Source organism: Platichthys flesus, chromosome 17 (genome assembly GCF_949316205.1).
Source record: "Platichthys flesus chromosome 17, fPlaFle2.1, whole genome shotgun sequence".
Lineage (NCBI taxonomy): Eukaryota > Metazoa > Chordata > Actinopteri > Pleuronectiformes > Pleuronectidae > Platichthys > Platichthys flesus.
This window is the reverse complement of record NC_084961.1, coordinates 20,824,951-20,844,737: the sequence shown is the minus strand read 5'-3', so window position 1 is coordinate 20,844,737 and position 19,787 is coordinate 20,824,951. Positions and strand designations below refer to the sequence as shown.

At 41.4% G+C, this 19,787-nt stretch overlaps 1 protein-coding gene and 1 long non-coding RNA gene across 4 annotated transcripts in view; one reads left to right on the top strand and one right to left on the bottom strand.

Moving 5' to 3' along the window:
- The window catches only part of LOC133972044 (uncharacterized), a 21,927-nt gene extending 12,623 nt beyond the window's left edge, over positions 1 to 9,304 (top strand). The window contains exon 2 of the long non-coding RNA XR_009924419.1: positions 8,869 to 9,304. This is a non-coding gene — a long non-coding RNA (uncharacterized LOC133972044). The remainder of the gene's footprint in view (positions 1 to 8,868) is intronic.
- Positions 1 to 19,787, bottom strand: part of smad10a (SMAD family member 10a) — a 27,226-nt gene extending 7,439 nt beyond the window's left edge. Inside the window, exons 1-10 of one of the 3 annotated variants that reach the window (XM_062409226.1) lie at positions 19,353 to 19,787; positions 17,154 to 17,229; positions 14,095 to 14,338; positions 6,819 to 6,993; positions 6,638 to 6,661; positions 3,931 to 4,143; positions 2,330 to 2,587; positions 1,195 to 1,296; positions 869 to 919; positions 375 to 558 (exon numbers count right to left, since the gene is read on the bottom strand). In XM_062409226.1, coding sequence (XP_062265210.1) covers positions 375 to 558; positions 869 to 919; positions 1,195 to 1,296; positions 2,330 to 2,587; positions 3,931 to 4,143; positions 6,638 to 6,661; positions 6,819 to 6,993; positions 14,095 to 14,338; positions 17,154 to 17,229; positions 19,353 to 19,356 — 1,331 coding nt within the window. In that variant the 5' untranslated portion in view covers positions 19,357 to 19,787. Of the gene's footprint in view, positions 1 to 374; positions 562 to 868; positions 920 to 1,194; positions 1,297 to 2,329; positions 2,588 to 3,930; positions 4,144 to 6,637; positions 6,662 to 6,818; positions 6,994 to 14,094; positions 14,339 to 17,153; positions 17,230 to 19,352 lie in introns of all 3 variants that reach the window. The other 2 variants (XM_062409225.1, XM_062409227.1) reach the window with 2 other exon arrangements.

The window sequence follows — 19,787 nt, the reverse complement described above, 5'->3', positions numbered from 1 at the left end:
TTGAAGTACTTTTACACCAAATTCAAGTGCCCCAAACAGAGAGGGACCAACTCCAATTATTTTGCGTATTCCACTAGCGGATAGACGTAAGGACAAAATGTGATTTAGGTATGCAGGCTTTCCTTGATGTGCTGTTGGAATGGGTGATGTTAGGTGAGGGAGATAAATTGGAAAGCTTTATGATACATCTTCAGACTTGGGGGTGTTGACAATTGCCTTATGTTACTCTGTTAATGTTGCTATTGTTTCATCCCGGTTGGGGGCTCTTGTTTTGCTGATATGATATGCGCCATATATGCATATACACAATGTTAAGAATTTTTTTTAAGGGGGTCTTTCAAGAGACACAGCAGATGAGTGTTATCTTCACCCACCTAGCTCTCTCACTGGCATCTGTGCGGTGAACGTTACTCAGCTGGCCGAGGCAGAAGCGATCGCCTCCCGACGGGTCAACATAACCATCCACTGTCACAACAGGGCAGCTGGAGGGCACCTTAAACATCTCTCCCACCTGAACGTCCATTTCAAAGTAGGAGATAGAGCACCAAAACTCTGGTCCTGCTGTGATAAAAAGATTAAACAAATTAAGCCAAACTATCCTGTAAAAATGTTTTTTTGGATCATATCCTTTGGGTCTTGAACTTTGACAGCTCACCACAAAAGTCAATCTAAATCTGATAATACCCTCCCAAGTAACAATCTCACCAAACGTTGGTAAAAATCCAATCATGTGTTATTGAATTTGTGAATACACACACACACAAACACACCAATAAGGCTTTGATTTCCCGCCAGCTCAAAGAGTAATAATACTAAATTAAATCAGAATAAACATTATCATTTAATATTCAGCATAATGATCTCTAACCTGGATGATTGGCCACAGGGGGGAAAGAGTTTGAGGCGTGATGCTGAGACCCTGAAAAATAGAGAAATGTGTACATCAGTTAGAAACAGTAATATATGCAAAATAAGGTAAGGTACCGAAGCAGATCTACAACGTTGGTATAGTTACAGTCAATGTTGTCAGCATTAAAAGAAATTATGTGTGAACATAATTGCTTTGTCAGGACTTTTCCCAGAATTAAATCAATCAATCAAATTTTATTTGTATAAACCATATTCACGAATCACAATTTGTCTCATAGGGCTTTAACAAGGTGTGAAGTCCTCTGCCCTTAATGTACATCTTACAGTGATGGTTTGGGTGATGGAGGGGAGGTTGTTGGAGATTACGCCCATTCTGCGGCGGTCCTATGGGAGTGTAGGAGGCTGTGCTGCTGCCTGTCCAAACGGCTGGATTACAGAGAAATAATGAATGATGAGTGTTAACCAATGTACAATACAACAGTTTACAATGATCTTTGAATATACATATATTAGGGATGCACCGATATGGAAATTCTTGGCCGATACCGATGTTTAAAACAGCAATCTAGCCGATAGCTGATACCAATATCTGTTTATTTTGTTTCTGATGTTATTCATTCACCCTTTTGTGCCAGGACAATAATTAAATAACTATTTAAAAAGCACTATTTAAAATTATTTCAGCCCTTTATCACTCCTATCTTTTAATGAGCACAAATTCAATCAGATTTATAGAACAATCTTAAGTTTAACTAAACTTTATTTAAAGGAGACCTATTATGCCCATTTAACCACAAGTGGGTATGGTTCCTTGGGGTCTCAATGAAATGTCTGTAATATATTTTGGTCAAAATACCACAAGGATAATTTAAAACAGCACCCTTTTTACCCTGTCTAAAGCAGCCCTTCTCAGATTGACCTGATTTGAGGACTGGGTTTATGCTTATGTTTTGTTATGACTTATTTTCAGTTAAGACAACGTGTTAAAGGAGTATTGAGATGTCCTGAGGGTCAGTGAACAGATCGGGGTAGGGCATGTGACAGTTCTAGACCAATGGGGTGGGGTTGTATGGGATGACAGGTTCTCATTGGCTGGTTTGTTGGGGGTCAGTGGTGAATGAGGAAGGAAGTGTCGAAGACGTTTGTTGATGTGAGGAGTGTCGGAGAAGGAGCAAGGAGTGTGACATGGTTGTGTTGACTTTAATAAAGTTACAAATAAGAGAAGAAGTTCCGTGTCATCTGTGAGGCGGGGACATAACAATACCAATGAACATCGCGTGAAAGTCAAGTTTATTAACGATGCGCCGATGGCAGTAAACAAGGCGAATATCGGCCGCTACTGATTTACAGCCGATACATCGTGCACCACTTATATATATATATATACATATATATATATATATATACATACTCACACATATATATGTGTGTGTGTGCGTTTGTGTATTTGTTAACTTACTGTGGAAGACAGCCTGGCTCTGAGAGTGTTTACTGCTGCTGTATCCGTTCTTTCCATGTGAGTGAGAAGTAGGTAGGGAGGGTTGTTGGTTATGGGGGGGCTGTGAGGGTTGCTGGGCAGCCTGCTGCTGAGGTAGGGGTTGGGTAGGAGTCGGAGGTCGTGGTGCTGGGGTCATGACTTGAGCCTGTGGGGATGCAGTTTGGAGTCGGCCATCACTGTGACCGCCCTGTAGTGGCAGCATGGAACCAGAGCAGGTCACTGGAAAGACAACAGTTGAACACATCAGGCCGACTTAACTATATGAAGTGTTTGCTGCTTTCAGACATGCACTGAACTCCAGAGATCGCCCAAGGAGGTGTATGTGTGAACATACATTTTTGTTCCAGATTCATATAAGGTGAGTGTGACCTTCACATTTGACCACAGAAATGCAATCCCTTCATCTTTGAGTCCAAGTGACTTATCGAAAGTTAAAGACATTTCCTCAAGTCAGTGTTGAGATATCCCAATCAAGAGGTCAAAAATATCACCCTTTACCACTGATATCTAATCAGTTAGTTGAAGTGAAAATGTGTGCCAAATTTGAAAGAATTCCCTTGAGATGTTGACAAGGCAAAACAAGTGTTTGAGAGGTGCAGCCGACCTTTGACCATCAAATACTAATCAGGTCATCCATGAGTCAAAGTCAATTGTGCCAGATGCAATGATATTCCCTTAAGACAATCCTGATAAATCACAATCACAGGAACGTGAGGTCACTGTGATCTTGACCATTGACCTCGAGGCACCAAAATATGATCACTCTATCTTTAAGTCCGAGTGAATGTGTGTACCAAATTTGAAGTAATTCCCTAAAGCAAATTTTTTTCAGGAAAGAAAATAAACGTATATGGTGTAATCATGACCTTGACCTTTGGCTACCAAAATTTAATCCAAGTTCAAGTGAGTTTTTTTTTTTAAATGTGAAGGAATTCCCTCAAGGCGCTCTGGAGATATCGTATTCACAAAACAAACAATTTGCTTTGAGGCCACCGTAACCTTGAACTTCGACCACCAAAATCAATTCAGTTGATTCCAGGTAAATATTTGATTATAATTTGAAGAAATTCCCTTGAGGCATTCTTGAGATATGGCATTCACGACAATAGGAGGGACGGACGTACAACCTGAAAAAATAATGGCTCTGGCCACTGCGGAGGCATAAAAACAAAAAGAAAGACAAATGACAAAGTGGAGGCACAGGCGAAGAAGACAGAAATGAAAATCTGACTGAAAAGTCTTTGGAGTGCACTGTACAACAAATGTTTTGTTCCGTCAGTCTGTCTGTCTGTCTCACAGTCTCAACAATTTAGCAATTCAATTAACCCAACTATCCGCAAAATTTCATTTAAGCTGCACAAAATTGCACGCATTTAGTCTTAAAAAAAAAAATATACAAAATTGTCTAACAAACCAAATTTCAGCAAACTCCCTGCAGTACCTCTGCTGACCGCCTAGGGTTCACGGACCCCCTGTTGAAGACCTCTGGTGTAAGGTATCAAACAAATGCAGATGAAAACATAACGTCCATGATAGATGTAAGATGTAAATGAGGAGCTGACCTTTGGGGGAAACAGGCAGGTTAGTGTATCTGCTGACAGATGGGGGTCCATGGGGCTCAGACGACAGCTGCTGGGGAGGCAGGGGTTGACCATAGTGGTCTGGAAGAGGCAGCTTCAAGGCTGTTTGATGGTCAGACAGAGGCAAGCCAGGTGGAAGGTCTATCTGTATACAGTCATGGATGTATTCTTCTTTTATGAGGCCGATTGGTGCAGCTGCAGGACATTTGGGTCAGAAAGGTTTCAAAAGATTATTGTGAATATTTACAGTAATTTACAAGCATGCACAGACATTCAATGAGCTCAAAATCTAATGTTATATCTATATCTGGATAGAATGACTATGTATATTGTATGCACTGTAAAGGCAAGTTTTCATTACATTGAGGAAAAAATTTGAAATCAAACACCCAGACTCTAAATATCATGGTGGACATTCTTGCAACTCAGGTAAATAACATCCAACATTATAGAAGTAATAGATAAAGGGAATATTCGTTACCTATAGTTAAGTTTGGTTAATTCTCTTTAAATTCTGCACATTTTGTATGCATTCATGTTTTTCTTGCTTTTTTATTTTTAGCAGGTTGTAAATTCTCCTTGCCCCACATGCATTTTTCCTCAAACTCCTCAAAATAATTCTTATACTGTAATTCTTACAAAGTATAGGATTGACCAACTAAAATTACGAATTCAATCCGTCCCATTCCAAGTGTCGAAGTGTCTTTGGGTAAGATACGGAACCCTAATTTGCCCCTAAAGGCTGAGCCAACAGTCTGTGTTATGTATGATAGATGCTCTGTATGAATGTGTGTGAATGGAATTACTGTACTGTACTGTAAAGCATTTGGAGTGGTCATCAGGTCTTGAAGAGACAATATAAGATACAGACCATGACCACACCAAAGGAGAGTAGGTTTAGACAACTCAAAGCAGAAATGCTAATCTACTCACAATGAATTGCACCTCATGAGCGAGCGCTGCATACATTTCTCTCCTACAGCTGAGCAGCCACATATTACTATATAAAGTCCTATTATATCATATTTTATTCATACTGTTTTTAGAGCAGCAACAATTATATTCAGCAGAGACACTACTATTTGTGTTATGTCACTGAAAACAGATCTAAGATGTCAGTAAACTAAATTAGTGAAGTTTAGAGAGAAAGAAGAACAAAGACACAAGGCGATATCAGCCCTTGCTCCTGTTCTCCTTCCTGTGCTGCTGCTGTGATTCACTGTCTGGAGGTACCACATGTCGTGGTGGTGGGGTGTCTCACACAGTAGTCAGGTTTATAAGACTTCAACAGATTCATTAGAAACCAACATAATATATAACAATAGAGCAATAACCTATTAGTGTAATTTCCGAGCGGTGGGTCGGTAACACATGTGGCCTGCAGCCCGTGGACCAAATCGTTGAAAATATCCCTTTTCTACATGTTTGTTGAATAGGTGGTTTTATAAAGTTTTTATTTGACCTTTTACTTTTTTGCAACAAAAACTATCAATTACTGTTGTTGTCAACTCAAGTTAATATCACTTCAGCTGGTGCACTAAAATGTTTTGGTGGCAGCATTTCTGATCATTCTGAACCTACTCTAAAGAGTATCTTTAAGAAACCTAAAGATTGTCATTGAAGGGAATGATCTACCTTAGTCACCTGCTAGAGTCGTACATAACAAACCCCACACTTGGAGCGATGCACAGTACCACAGACTATGAATTCCCCTTTGTTTCTTTGATTGTGGAAGTTACTTGTTCACAAAAAAAAAGGCTAAAACTGTCATACACACAATGAGAATATATGTAAATACTGTATTATATTGGTCTTTAACATCCGCTTATAGACTTAATTATAGACTTAATGTACAATTATAGACTTAATGTACTTTGCACAATCCATTCTCGAGTGTTTATTTACAACATATAGCACAATCCTTTCTCTGGTGCTTATAATTTTTTTTGAAGAATTGTTCCTATTTTCCAATTTTTTTATATATACTTGCACAAACACACCAAAGCAAATTGTATGTGTAAACTTTCTGGGCAAAAAACCCTGATTCTCATTCTGATTAATGTAATGTAAATGTAACTAAATTATGGCCAGATCTACTCGTGCCCAAATGATGATTATAAATACATTAATTTGCACATTCTTGCAATCTGTGATTTTTGGCCAGCTATCCTTATCCTGCAGTAAGCGACTCTAACGGTGTTGCTTTTAGCCTGGATAATGTGTTTGTACTACGTACATTTTCTTTATAGTTTTCCCCTCGTCTCTGAAAATATATCGCTTGTCGATGTCAGTGATTGGTCATATGCAGTGAAATCCTTCCCTTTAATGTGCATGCGCCAATATCTACATCAGTAAAACAAGGTTGACTTACCCGTTTGATAACCAACGTCATGGAACCTCTTAGCCTGACTGGGCTGGTAAGGTAAAATTAAACTGGATAGAAAAATTGCCTCGGTTTGTTGAACTCACTTTGTAGTAAAGGCCCCAGGTTACTGTTTGACCATCATAAGTAACTGACTGGACTTCAATGAGTAGTTGTCTATGTGGCCGACAATTGGCACATGTGGAAAGCAGTGGCTCTGTCCCTGTGTGTGCACTTTGACTTGACAATAACAATACTTGAGTGTTGACATGACAATTAACCTTAATGAAGCCATGATGTGATGCTGTAGACTAGAGTCTAACTCACCTGTGTTTTGAAGGCTGAGACCAACTGTTAGAGAAGACAGAGAAAACAAAGATTTACTTTATTATGTAAAATGTAGCATCAGAGTTTGTTGAACTAAACTTGCTTTAATGTGTAAATGATCAAATTAACAGAGAGATTGTAAACCCCACTCAGAGTTGTTGAGAGTATGAATCTGACCTACCGATGCCTGGAGAGACTACTCTCTCATAATGGTAGGGGTTGACACACACATTGTCATACTTCAGGTCAAAGGCATACTGGCAGAACTTGACATGCTTGAGTTCATTCTTGTGGAGGTCAGGCCAGCGCCACAGCCTTGCATAAATCACATGAGGGAAACCTTTCCTCCCAGCCACCTGAGGAGAGAGCACAGCATCATTACAAGTGTTAAAAAAACAGTTTCTTTTTTAGTTAGTTGTCCTCTAAGAAGAAAAAACTTTCTTCTTAGAGGACAACTAACCTCCTGAGCTACAGCTGCCCTTTAATGCAGTTTATCCTTTAGAATAAGTAGTCTGTGTGTCGTGCTGAGTAACCTCTTGTGTTACTGATAAACCTTTTTGTGCCATGATTTTTTGCACATCAATACTTATGTAGAGAGAATGTTCTGAAAGATATGGCCTGATTAGGCAGCAACAGCGAGCACACACAGACTTTATAGCTTCTATACATGTACTTCATCAGACAAATCATATCATTGTTTGTGAAATTACACAAACTGTGCAGAATTTTGCTTTTTGCTTGATATGAGGGCTTATTAAATATTTGCAAAGTGTGTAGTGTACACATTAACAAATGCAAGTCACTTACTGCATAATATCATGATTGTGTATCGTGTTTATAATTTAGGGCTAAGAGCTAAGTGTTACAATGTGTAAATACAATTGTTATAAATAAAATGGTATGCATATTTAAAAATAAGATGTTAACATTATGTTCCATCTCACGCAGTCCTTATTGTTAACAATCTGTCATTTTTTACACAAGAACAAAAATTCAGAAAAACAACATACTGCTGCTCCTATGGGTTCAATAGTCACTCAACGTTTTTTTTTAGATAATAGACTAACACTCACTTTATTATACAACTGACAGATTCTGGTAGTATTCAGTGACGCTACAGAATGACCAAAGGAAATTTTGTTGGGTACTGCCAGAGGTCTTCTAGTAAGTTTCTCCACAGTCACCAAAGTACTTGCTCATTGTGGGAAATGTTGGGTGTAGTGGGCTGTGATCAGTGTTGTGATCAGTGTTGGCTGCAGGAGGAAGAGAGTGGGGATGTGGCTCTGGGAGTCATCAGGAATCCCTGTATAAGTCTGTATTGCAGCTTAATCATGTCTTGAATCCAGTCGTAAACCTTGTGAACTATATACGAGCAAGGGGACTTCAGTACCGTTGGTTTATTACGTTCCTGGACGAAACAGATGCAGATCATCAGGACTTGCTGTACCACTCTAGTTTCCGCTGGTTAAGATTGGGGAAAGTGTTACGAATTCCCTGAGCGAAGCGACAAGAACTGGCTTAATGAGTTTGCTGTGGACATATTTTCACACAGGAATGAGCTGAACATGAAACTGCAGGGGAAAGATCTGTTTGTTCACGACATGTACAAACATGTGAAAGATTTTAAATCCAAGTTCACTTTGTTCTCAAGACAAATTTCGAAACAAATCTTTCGCTCATTTCCCAACACCTGCCATGCAGGAAGAGGCACCACGAAACGCTAAAAAATACAGCAAATCACTTGAGGACCTGCACGGAGAATTCTGCCGTAGGTTCTCTAATTTCGAAAACATTGAACAGTCACTTCAGCTGGTGTCCTGTTCCCTGTCACAAGACCCTTAAACAGCACCACAGGAGCTGCAGTTGGAACTGATACATCTTCAGTGTGATTCTGTCCTAAAGGAGAAGTTCAACTCTGTTAAACTGAATGACTTTTATGCTTCACTTAACAGAGCCATGTTTCTAAACCTCCGGAGGACTGCACAGAAGATGCTAATTTTGTTTGGCTCGACTTATTTGTGTGAGCAGATATTCAGCGTCATGAACACCAACAAAGTCCGTCTCAGATCAAAGTAAATGGTTTTGTATTTATATAGCGCTTTTCTGGTCTTGATGACCACTCAAAGCGCTTAACAGTACAGTTTTACATACATCCATTCATACAGTGCATCAAATCGCAGCACTTTGTCATTCTATGGGGGGCTATTCAGGGTTCAGCATCTTGCCCTTAGGACACTTCGGCATGCAGATGGGTCAGACTGGGGATCGAACCGCCGACCTTCAGGTTGGAGGACGACCACTCTACCCCTCTGCCACAGCCGCGCATCAGCACCGCAGATTTATCCTGAGAATTGCCACAACCAAAATAACTCCAGACTTGGATGCACTGGCAAAAATGGGAGATCAACAACACTGTGCCCACTGAAACTGAAAGTGATGATGTTTTGCTGCATTGAGGTTGGAGCCAAAACTCTGACACAGCCTGCGTGGCTGCTCTAACCTGTTAATGTAGATAATAAAGAAGTTCAAGTGAGGTAATCGGTTTGGTAGCAGACCTCAGATGTTTTCATGATGTTTGATCAGTCACGGTACGACATGTTTTTGTATTGTTCAAGTTCGTATAAATTGTTAAATTGCCTTGCAAATAAATGCTTTGCTACCTGTAAAGGCCAAATCCTTTCAATTAATGATTTTTACATTTCATTTATATTAGATCACACAAACCCTCCATCCATACAGTATGTTCCTGGCCCGGCCCCTCGGTTAAATTTTAGAACCCGTTGTGGCCCGCAAGTTAAAAGGTTTGCCCACCCCTGAGCTAACCTGTACCTTGAGAGTCTGGCGCTTCATTGACGTGGAACCTATGGTATACAGTAGCTACTGTTAAATGGGTTTCTCTATGGGTTAAGTGGGTTTCTCTATCATAGAAGGTCTTGACCTTCTATGTAAAGTGCCTTGAGATAATGCATATTATGATTTGGCGTTATACAAATAATATTGAATTGGGAAAAATTCATGACATAATCTTTTACTTGATCCAAAACCAAACATAAATCCATTTTGGATTTACTACAACCAGTGACAGAAGTAATCTGGTTCTTATCTATGAGTGTTTGGTGAACATTTGTCAGTGTGCATTTAAGCAGCCCTTCAGTGAAAAAACAGCTCTGCACTGAAACAATGCAGGAGACTCTGTTAGTGTAGTTGTGTCGTTTCAGGTACCATGAGACATGAAAGTCCAGTCATCAATTCAGCACAGTTCCCTTAGCCTTTTTCAGATATGACCTCCGGGGAAAATCCGGAGAATTGGCTACGTAGTGTAACTAGAGTTTGCCTTTCACACATGCACAACACAGCGTGAGGTTCTCAGCACATACGCATTTACAACACCAACAAATCCTCTGCATGATTCAGCCGAGAGATTTCGATTACAGCACCCCATCAACCATCTTCAACTCTTATCATAAGAAACTCTCTAGACATCTTTGTCGGTGTCTTCTACTTTATCACCACTGATATAAACTGCTGTGTTTACATATCGGATTCTACTGGATTTCTACTGACTTTTTACTTGGAGGTCAGGCAGGGGGCGGTGGTTGAGGTGTTTGAGTCCACAAAACACTTTTGGAGTTTCAGGGGTTATCTCCCCTCTCTCATCATAGGCAACGTGAGATCACCGGAGAACAAGATGGACGAGAGCGCCAAAGGGAGTGTAGTCCGATGATCTTTTTGGAGTCATGGCTACACAGGGAGAGAAGTGAGCGCAAAGAAGGGGGGATTGCTGTTTTTTAAAACAACAGATCATGCAATCCTGGTCATATTATAATCAAGGACTGTATTTGTTGCCTGGACATTGAACTGTTGGCTGTGGGACTGCGTCCATACTATTTGCCCAGGGAAATCTTGCATGCTACTGTGGTAGCTGTGTACATTCCTCTGTCCACCAACCCGACATCGTTTAACTGCGAACTGAACACCCGAATGCCCTCATCATAATCTTGGGGAACTCATGTTTGCATGAATAAAAAACCTTAAAAATTCACCTTGTACGTCACCTGCAAAACCAGAGTGGGAAAGGAGCCTGGACCTGCTGTATGCTAACTTTGGGGAGATCAGACCACAACTTATTGCATCTCATGCCCTGCTATGTACCTCTGATGAAGCCGCACGGACAGGACATTGATGGACTTACAGAGTTATATAAACGACTCCTTCGAAAGGAATGAATAGCCGCAGACGCAGTTGCAGAAGCATGCGCCGGCCTTAAGTTCTCTTCACACCTCACCATATTCAATCAATCAAATTGTATTTGTATAGCCCATATTCACAATATAATTATAATTATTATTATAATAATATTAGAGGACAGCTGAAGAAACTCCACTCAGGCAAGGCTGCCGGCCGCTATGCCGCGGCCCTAAGGTAATCAAATCCTGTGTCCCCTAGCTCTGTGGAGTGCTTCACCGTGTAGTCAACATGAGCTGGAGTCTTCAGAGGGTCCCTGTGCTGTGGAAAACATCCTGCCTCATTCCTGTGCCAAAGACGCCGCGTCCCAGTGGTTCCAAGGACTACAGACCGGTGGCACTGATGTCCCACATCATAAAGACCCCAGAGAGACTCGTCCTGGGTCTTTTTAGGGCCATGGTCAGGCCACACTTGGATCCCCTCCAGTTCGCCTACCAACCCCAGCTAGGAGTTGAGGACGCCATCATCAACCTGCTGATTCGAGTCTTCACCCACCTGGACAAACCGACTAGCACTGTGAGGGTCATGTTTTTTTATTTCTACAGTGCTTTCAACACCATCAGGCCAGCTCTCCTGGGCGAGAAACTTACAGCGATGCAGGTGTAGGGCTGAACGATTAATTGCATTTGCGATAGTAGAAAGTAGGGCACTGGGCTGCTGTCCTCACCCGCAGACAAAATGCCGCGGGACCACAAAACTCCTCTGATCCAGAAGATAGCGAAGCAAGCCTGCATTACCTACAGGGCCCTAAAGTCTTCGGCCGATGGGGCGGACACGCAGAGCGAGTCCAGCTCGCCGGTGACCGCGGTGCGGGCGGCGGACCTGAAAATCGCTCGCCAGAAAAGCAAGACAAGCTCAGGGGCAGCGGGGCTCCATAGCCCCCCGGTCACCTACATGCACATCTGCGAGACGGAGGTGCTCAGTATGGGGGTGTTCCTGCTGAGGCCCGGCGCCTCAATACCGCTGCACGACCACCCGGACATGAACGGGAATCTACGGAGTTGCTGATCCGCAAGCTGCCCTTCCATCGCATCCATCTGGCCCGCCGCATCCGTGGATACAGAGCTTAAACTGCTGCGGCTTCACTGACTATAACAACGCTGCATTCCTACACTTATAAAATGCAATTCAATGTGGAAGTAATCCAAGTAATACGTTTCTCAGATTAGTTCATGTAATGGAATACGTTACGATTACATTGTTGCGCATGTATTCTGTATTCTGTAACGGAATACGTTTTGAAAGTATCCTTCCCAACACTGGAAATGTTACTGACTTGGGAGCAGTAAGACACCTTTAATTAAATAAATATTGTGTTGGTCATATTTAAATCATTCATTATAGGGCTGCTCGATTAATCGAAATTTAATCGTAATTACGATTATGGGGTCAAACTATCTCCAAACTACTATAATCGAGTTGAAACGATTATTTTAATTTTTTTTCGAAAGAGACGCTCATGCGCAATTCAGTCCTTCTGTCCCAAAGCATTCAGCGGCCCAGCTGACTGGCTCTCACTCTCAAGCAGCTGTAAAGTGAAGGAGGCGAGTTGTGTTTGTGGTGACTGGCGGTGAAAAAAACAGCGCGAGTGGAAAAGCAGGGAGGGCCGCAGCAGACCATGTAGCGGCAGAGCCGCACACCGCTATTTACAAGCGCGCTCCCGCCTGGCTGTTCAGACCGGTCAGACCGGATCCGCATTTCTCCTCGCCGGTCAGTCGGTCATGGTTTGTTAGGGTTGCCATCATTAAGGGTTTGAATAACAGGGCACCGATATCCTAGTTTCACGGAGGAGACACGCAGCCGTCCTCGGTGTTTACCGGAACCGGAAGTGATTAAAAAAATTAAAGCATAGACTTCAGAATAAGGGCACATATTAAAAATCTTTTGAATAATCGTGATTTTGATATTGTCCAAAATAATCGTGATTATGAATTTTTCCATAATCGAGAAGCCCTAATTCATTACTTTTTTTGGGTGGGGGAAATATGATAAAATAAAAAAATTGCAATCGCAATATTCTTGGGGGGGAATCGCAATTCGATTATTTTCCCAAATCGATCAGCCCTATGCAGCTGGATGCCCCCTTCATGTCCTGGATTGTGAACCAGCGACTGGCAGACCACAGTATGTGCGCTTGCATCACTGTGTGTCTCACCGAGTGGTCAGTAACACAGGGGCCCAACAAGGACGGTCCTCTTTACCTTCCTCTTCTTCCTCTACACTACGGACTTCAGCTACTAGACAGGGTGCTGTCATCTCCAAATTTTTTCCTGATGACTCTACAATAGTTGGATGTATTCGCAAGAGTGAGGATGCTGAATACAGGACTGTGGTGGGTAACTTTGTCACATGGTGTGAGCAGAACCAACTGCAGCTCAACGTAACCAAGACATAGGAGCTGGTTATGGATCTGAGGAGGGTCACGACACTGGTTACCCCTTTTTCCATCCAGGGGGTCAGCGTGGACATTGTGGAGGAGTATAAATACCTTGGAGTGTTCATAGACCGTAAGCTGAACTAGGCCAAGAACACTGATGCCCTCTACAAGAAGGGCCAGAGCTGCCTGTGAGAGAGTGAGGTCCTTCAACATCTGTCGGACTATACTGAGACTGTGGGGGCCAGTGCTCTCCTGTTTGCTGTTGAGTGCTGGGGCAGCGGACTGAGGGTTGAGGATGCCAACAGACTCAACAAACTGAACCGCCATTGACGCTCTGGGGGTGGAGCTGGATCTCTGATGACAGTGTCAGACAGGAGGATACTGTCTATGTTACACGCCATCGTGGACAATGTCTCCCACCCTCTCCATGACGTGCTGGCCAAAAACAGGAGCACTTTCAGTGCAAGGCTGATACCACCAAATTGCACCAGAGAGTGCAAAAATGAGGTCATTCCTGCCTGTGGCCATCCAGCTCTACAGCTCCTCCCTATGATTGTCAGACACTCTGAGTCAACAGACTGGACTCATTACAATGCCATGCTTGCACTAAATACTCAATGTACAGAACGCACATATTGTATATATTTCATATTTTATTTTATTTTATTAGTGTGTATATGCTTATATTTCTACTCTTGCATGGAGCTATTGTAACAAACACAAGTCCCTCCTTGGATCAATAAAGTATTTCTGATTCTAAATGTAGAATTATATTTAATGTAAAGCAAATAAAATACAAAAACATAATAAGCCTGCTAATGAGAGGACGACTAACCTGCAGCCGTCCATCCAGTGTCCTCTGAATGGTGACGCACTTGCTGGGATGGACACCATTGGTGGTAATGGCAGTGATGAGCGAGTCCAGCTCATCCTTCTTCTCCTTCAGCTTCTTCACCAAGCTTTCGATGGCACGTTTGGCGAAGCCCTCGTTCTCTCCACCCTGCCGGTGGCACATGAGGCTGTGGACGATGCTGAGACAGGCGTCATTGCTGCTTGGAGGGTTCACTGACATGATGCTGCTGCCACAAGACACAAGAGGAACACTCCATATGCTTAATGAACATATACATAGACATGCACAGCAACAATATTTTTTTATATATTTCACTAGGTTTTTTTCTGTTGGAAAATTGAAAATTTATGAAAAGGGATATGTGATGCTGGATTGAAACACTGGGAAAATAAAAGAAGTAGAGGAGATACTAGTCCAAACTCGGAAAAACTGTGTTCAACATAATAGACAGCGTATAAGTACATGGAAAGTTTAACACAGATAACACAGAAAAGGCCAAGAGTAAGTGGCTAGTAAGACTTTTATAATTCCAATGCAATTCATAATAATCCTCTAGTACCAGTGTCTCTTAAGCAAAGTAAGGACAGAGAAACACCAGAAATAAGTAATTTCTGTTCACAATGACTAAGTTATGTTGTTTTTAGTCAGTCTGCCGATATAGATTAGTCTATTGTCAGTTTGCGTGTGTGTGTGTGTGTGTGTGTGTGTGTGTGTGTGTGTGTGTGTGTGTGTGTGTGTGTTTGTGAGACGGAGAGCGAGAGACAGAAAGATACATTTTGTGTGTTAGTGTGATGATGAGAGATAGAGAGAGGGACAGAGTGGAGCCAGTAATGGTTTGGTGAAGCAATGCATATAGCTTTACAATGAAACATCATTTTACTCATATGTTAATATGTCAATATGCATATTTATTCACACAAAGAAAAAAATGTGGCCACATGTACCCCTTAACAGCTCAAAATATGGTCTGGGTGATTGGATCACACCAGACAGAAGACTATGATACATACAGCATGTGGGACTAGAGTAGAATGTGTCACATCTGCGACTACAAGCAGATGACCATGGCAGAAAGGTATTCTCAGGTTAGTGCCTTTCAGACAGTCATCCAGAATTAGGTTAGTCAAATCAATAATTGACTTCCACTTGTTTAAAACATCACACATAAGTCTGCATTAAAGAAAACAACACAGGAGAAAATTAATTGATCATCAATCTGTCGCTGTTGCCTCATCCCACTAGAGGGAAACCTATTACGTGACTGGAAGCTGAAGCACAAGCAGGTAGCAGCATGTCAGCAGCCGGTCAGCGACCTGTTGCTGTAATGAATTAAACTAGAGATGACCACCATGGCGAAGACCGAAGTATCAAACTTTGTAAAAAATGTAAAGGGTCGTAGTGCTGTTTGGCAATATTAGCCGAAGCAAATTCTCAAGGAAATGTGAAAGACTACAACAAGTCAATATGTTAAAGGACAAGAGGAAGAAACAACACATACATTAGAAGACCGGCACCCTTACCTTTTCAAAGAATTTGGAGAGGTCATGTTGTGTTAGTATAGGTTAATAAGTGTCATTATTGAAAGCCGAGTGAAATATGATGTTGTGATGTAATGGAGATGAGCTCAGGAAAAAAAAAGCCCAACGAATATTAGCTCAGTTACATCGCTTCTTGTATGAAGTTCTGTGTGTGACTGCAGCATTTCTCTCACACAGATACACTCACTTCACTTCCTGCAACCAACCTGCAAGTCTGCATAACATACTTGGGGGAGGGAGTCACTAAAAATAATAATATAAATGTTTCAATGAATAAAATTAAATACAATATTTAGAATTAAAAGCACTCAATTATGAAGACAAATCTCCACTAATTTGCCCCAAATGACACCACTTGTTTAGTCCAAACATTGGTCAAAGGCATTATTATCAATGTTCTCATTTTTTTGCAGACTGGCCACTGTTGTTAATCAATTCCATTTATTAATTAACAAAAAAAAATGTTTGGGGCTAAAATTAAAGATATAACAGGAGCAATATTGCGCAACATAACAGAACCTATTTTCTTTTAATTGTGGTATCAAAAGCAGTATTGAGTATCATTTTTTAAAACTAGTATGATATCGAGGTCTAACATGTTGGTATTGTGACAACCTTACCCCAGACCCATTCAATTTCAAAAGTCCTCACTCTTCGATTAATTTTCAAGTTTAGTTAGCACATTCTGTGCCTATCCCAAGATGAAAATGAAAACTCACATGAGCTATAATGTATAATCTATAATGCTAGAAGATTGAAAATAAGTCCTGATCCAGCGCCATTCACAGCATGTCCATAAAACCCTGTATCTATGTGGCAACATAATATAACTTATGCATATCAGTTTGACTGACACATATCAAATGTCAGATTGACTGTTCTTCACAAATAAGTTATGTTCATTGCTCTTTGAAAAGGTACGCATGATTATGTTATAATATAATTATATCAGTGTTTTTAAATGGTTTGAGAGTTATGACAATATATCATCCAACAAAAATTGCTATCGAGACAAGCCTACCATTTTATTCTCTTGTTATAATATAGTTACTAAAGAAGCATGTTCACAACTGCAAGCCAAATCGAATCAACATAAAGTTCAAAGCTGATTGGTTGCATAGACAGCTACCAAACCATCATCAATTCAGGCCCAATCCCTGTTCTTGTAACTGTCATTCTAATATTGGCACATTAGCTATCTTGCTTAAAGTCTTGGTCATGTAAAGGTTCAATCCCACCATCTGCATATGATCTTTTTCATTTGTGTTTCCTATCATTTAATAAAAAAATTCTATGCGGTTTTAATATTTACTTTCAAAACCTGCCTTTCAAAATTCAATCTTTAACTTTGAAGTCCAGTAATATCATGTACCAATGAAAATATAACATAAAAACAGTAGTAATCAAGACAAACATCAACAGGAGACTCTCCTCCTGTTTTTGAAGACTGATATTGCTGTATTTTAGTAGGAGTATTGGGAGTAAAAATACTGTCTTGCTTACCTGGTATTAAGTTGGTCAGCCAATGAGTGACCAGAAACTTCATTGGCATCGTGATGGCCCAGCTCTGAATCAGTCCCTGTTGGTAGAGCAGGTAGATTAGAAACTAGTGGATGCTAGTTAGGTGTGCTGCACAAATCTAAGCAGTGGGGGTAGTGTAAGTGTTTAGATCCTTTCTTACCACTATTCAAAATCTTTACTCCAGTAATTGAGTAATACAGCTGTGAGAGACAGATTCCAAACAACATAGTCTAAATCGAACAAACAGTTAACTTAAATAAAAATGTTGATACAACCATGCAAAAACAAATGCCATAAGCATTCTGCCTTCGGCCAGCACACCACATTACGACCATAGACTTCAAAGTTGGACAACATGAAAACCAAAGTAAATGGTCTGTATTTATATTGCCCTTTTCTAGCATTGATTGCCACTCTTGAGTGCTTTACTGGTCAGTTACCATTCACCCATTCTCACATGTTCATACAATTCGTCTATGTGCAGCGCTTCCTCTATCATTCATCACCCATGCACAGCTGTCAAGGGCTCAGTAGCTTGCCCAAGGACACTTTGGCACGCAGAATGGGGGAGGCTGGGATCGAACTGCCCACCCTCTAGTTAGTGGAAACCCTGCTCTACTCTTGAGCCTCAGCCTTGGTCACCACCTGGTGGCTGGCTGCAGTTTAGGTCATAAATCCTGACTCCTTCATATCCCTAGTGGAAGGGACATGGACCAAAATAAAAAGTCAATATACAATTTTCTGAAAGATGGTGTCTGTCATTTTTGTGATTTCTTATAACACTGATGTATGCTCAATTGTTCATGTTTCTGATAAGTTTGGTTGAAATTAGTTATTTGATGTTGTAAAAACAGTGTGAAATGTCATAGCTGAGACTGACAGCTTGATTGGTCAAACACAATTCACTACCTCTGTACTTCAAATGAGCAAGACGGAAATGGTTGTATCCTGGACATTTGGGCTTCGTTTCTGGATAGGGAAAGGAATTGGAGATGTGTCGTGCAACGTTATATAAAGTCTACAAATATGACATGAACACATAGGATATTCTTTTCAGGATAAAGCTCAAATCCTTAACCACTGTATGCTTCTGAGGATAGTGGGGGCTGCAAAGTCTCTGGGACCGTTATTTTGTGGGTCTGGGCCTGAAAACAAAAGCTTTAATCTTTAGGCATTCTGAAATAAATAAGTTGCTTTTAGGCTCAAAATCCAACTCTAAAGATATAATCCAGACTTCATGACTTTATTATGTGTTTTAGCATTATCACAAAAAAATCTACTAAAGGCATCAACAGTAGTAGAGTTTTGTTATAATGAATGGCTGGTCTCTTTACCCTTATTATATATATTTACATATGTATTACAGTGATGGGATATTGTTATTATATCTTAAATGCAAACAACATTTGAATGGAAATCCCTGTATATTTCATCTTGTCGTGTAGATCTATATGCAGTGACTCTGTTGTGTGTGTACTTTGGATTTTCATTGGAAATGATCATGCATAAGTCTGCTTTATTCAGACAACTTTAAGAGAGAGAGAGAGAGAGAGGGAGAGAGAGAGAGGGAGAGAGAGAGAGAGAGAGAGAATGGTCATTCTGCATCATGCAGCCACCACCAGTTAGAAGCTGTTCATTTTAGAATCATATCTCCACGCATATTTGCTTGCTTCCCACAAATCCCACTCTTCCTACCCACGTCTCCCATTTAACCCAGTGTTCATCAAACAGATCCAGACCTCTCACACTTCTAAAACTTCCATCAGTGCGATGAGACAGGAAAACGGGGGCACGCTGTCTGTTACATGTCTGTCTGACACAACCTGAGCGGTGTCCAGGCCAATACACCCACCTCCCTGACATCCTACATCGGTGAATATGCGTCACGCAGTTCGCTGTCTGAGCAAGTACCAGCTCATGAAATACATTTACACATCTCCACGACTCATTCATCTGACTCGTCCCAGTCGAACAAACGCCAGGAAGTGAGAACTACATATTGACCGTGACAATGAAAGAGTGAGACAGCCGAGAGCATTTGTTGCGGATACACGCAACAATTTAGCAAAGCTAGTGGGACTGACTTCCCCCCGGAGTCTCGGTGTCTCGGTTGTTCGGTCTCGTCGTGGTAGTGGTGAGAGCGGGAGAACGACGGGACGGAGATAAATAGCTTGTACTTACACATTAGCCGGAGAGGGGAGGAGAAGTAAAACAGTCAGACCTCGGAGTCTCCGACAGCTCCCTCCGTGCTGTCTGGGCTGACCGCAGCTGCCGTGTGTGTTTACACTCCTTTGGATGAGCCCTGTGTGGGGCTTAGTGTTCACACGGCAGATGGCTCTCAGATATCCTTGGATATAACCGGCTTCTGTTTATTTCTCATATGTTTGTACTTCGCGAGCTCGGTGTTCGCTGCTGTTTATCATAACGGCCCCGCTGTCTCCTCGCGCATCCTGCCCGTTCCACACGCGCACGCCACAATAACAATAGAGGAGAGACGTCGTGCTCGCCAGAGTCTCAACATGCTGCAACCAATAGATAGTCAGGTTTCACAGGAGCTCCCGCTGCCGGCCAATCATTAAGCGACTCTTACAGCAGGACGGCGAACCAGGGTCTGTC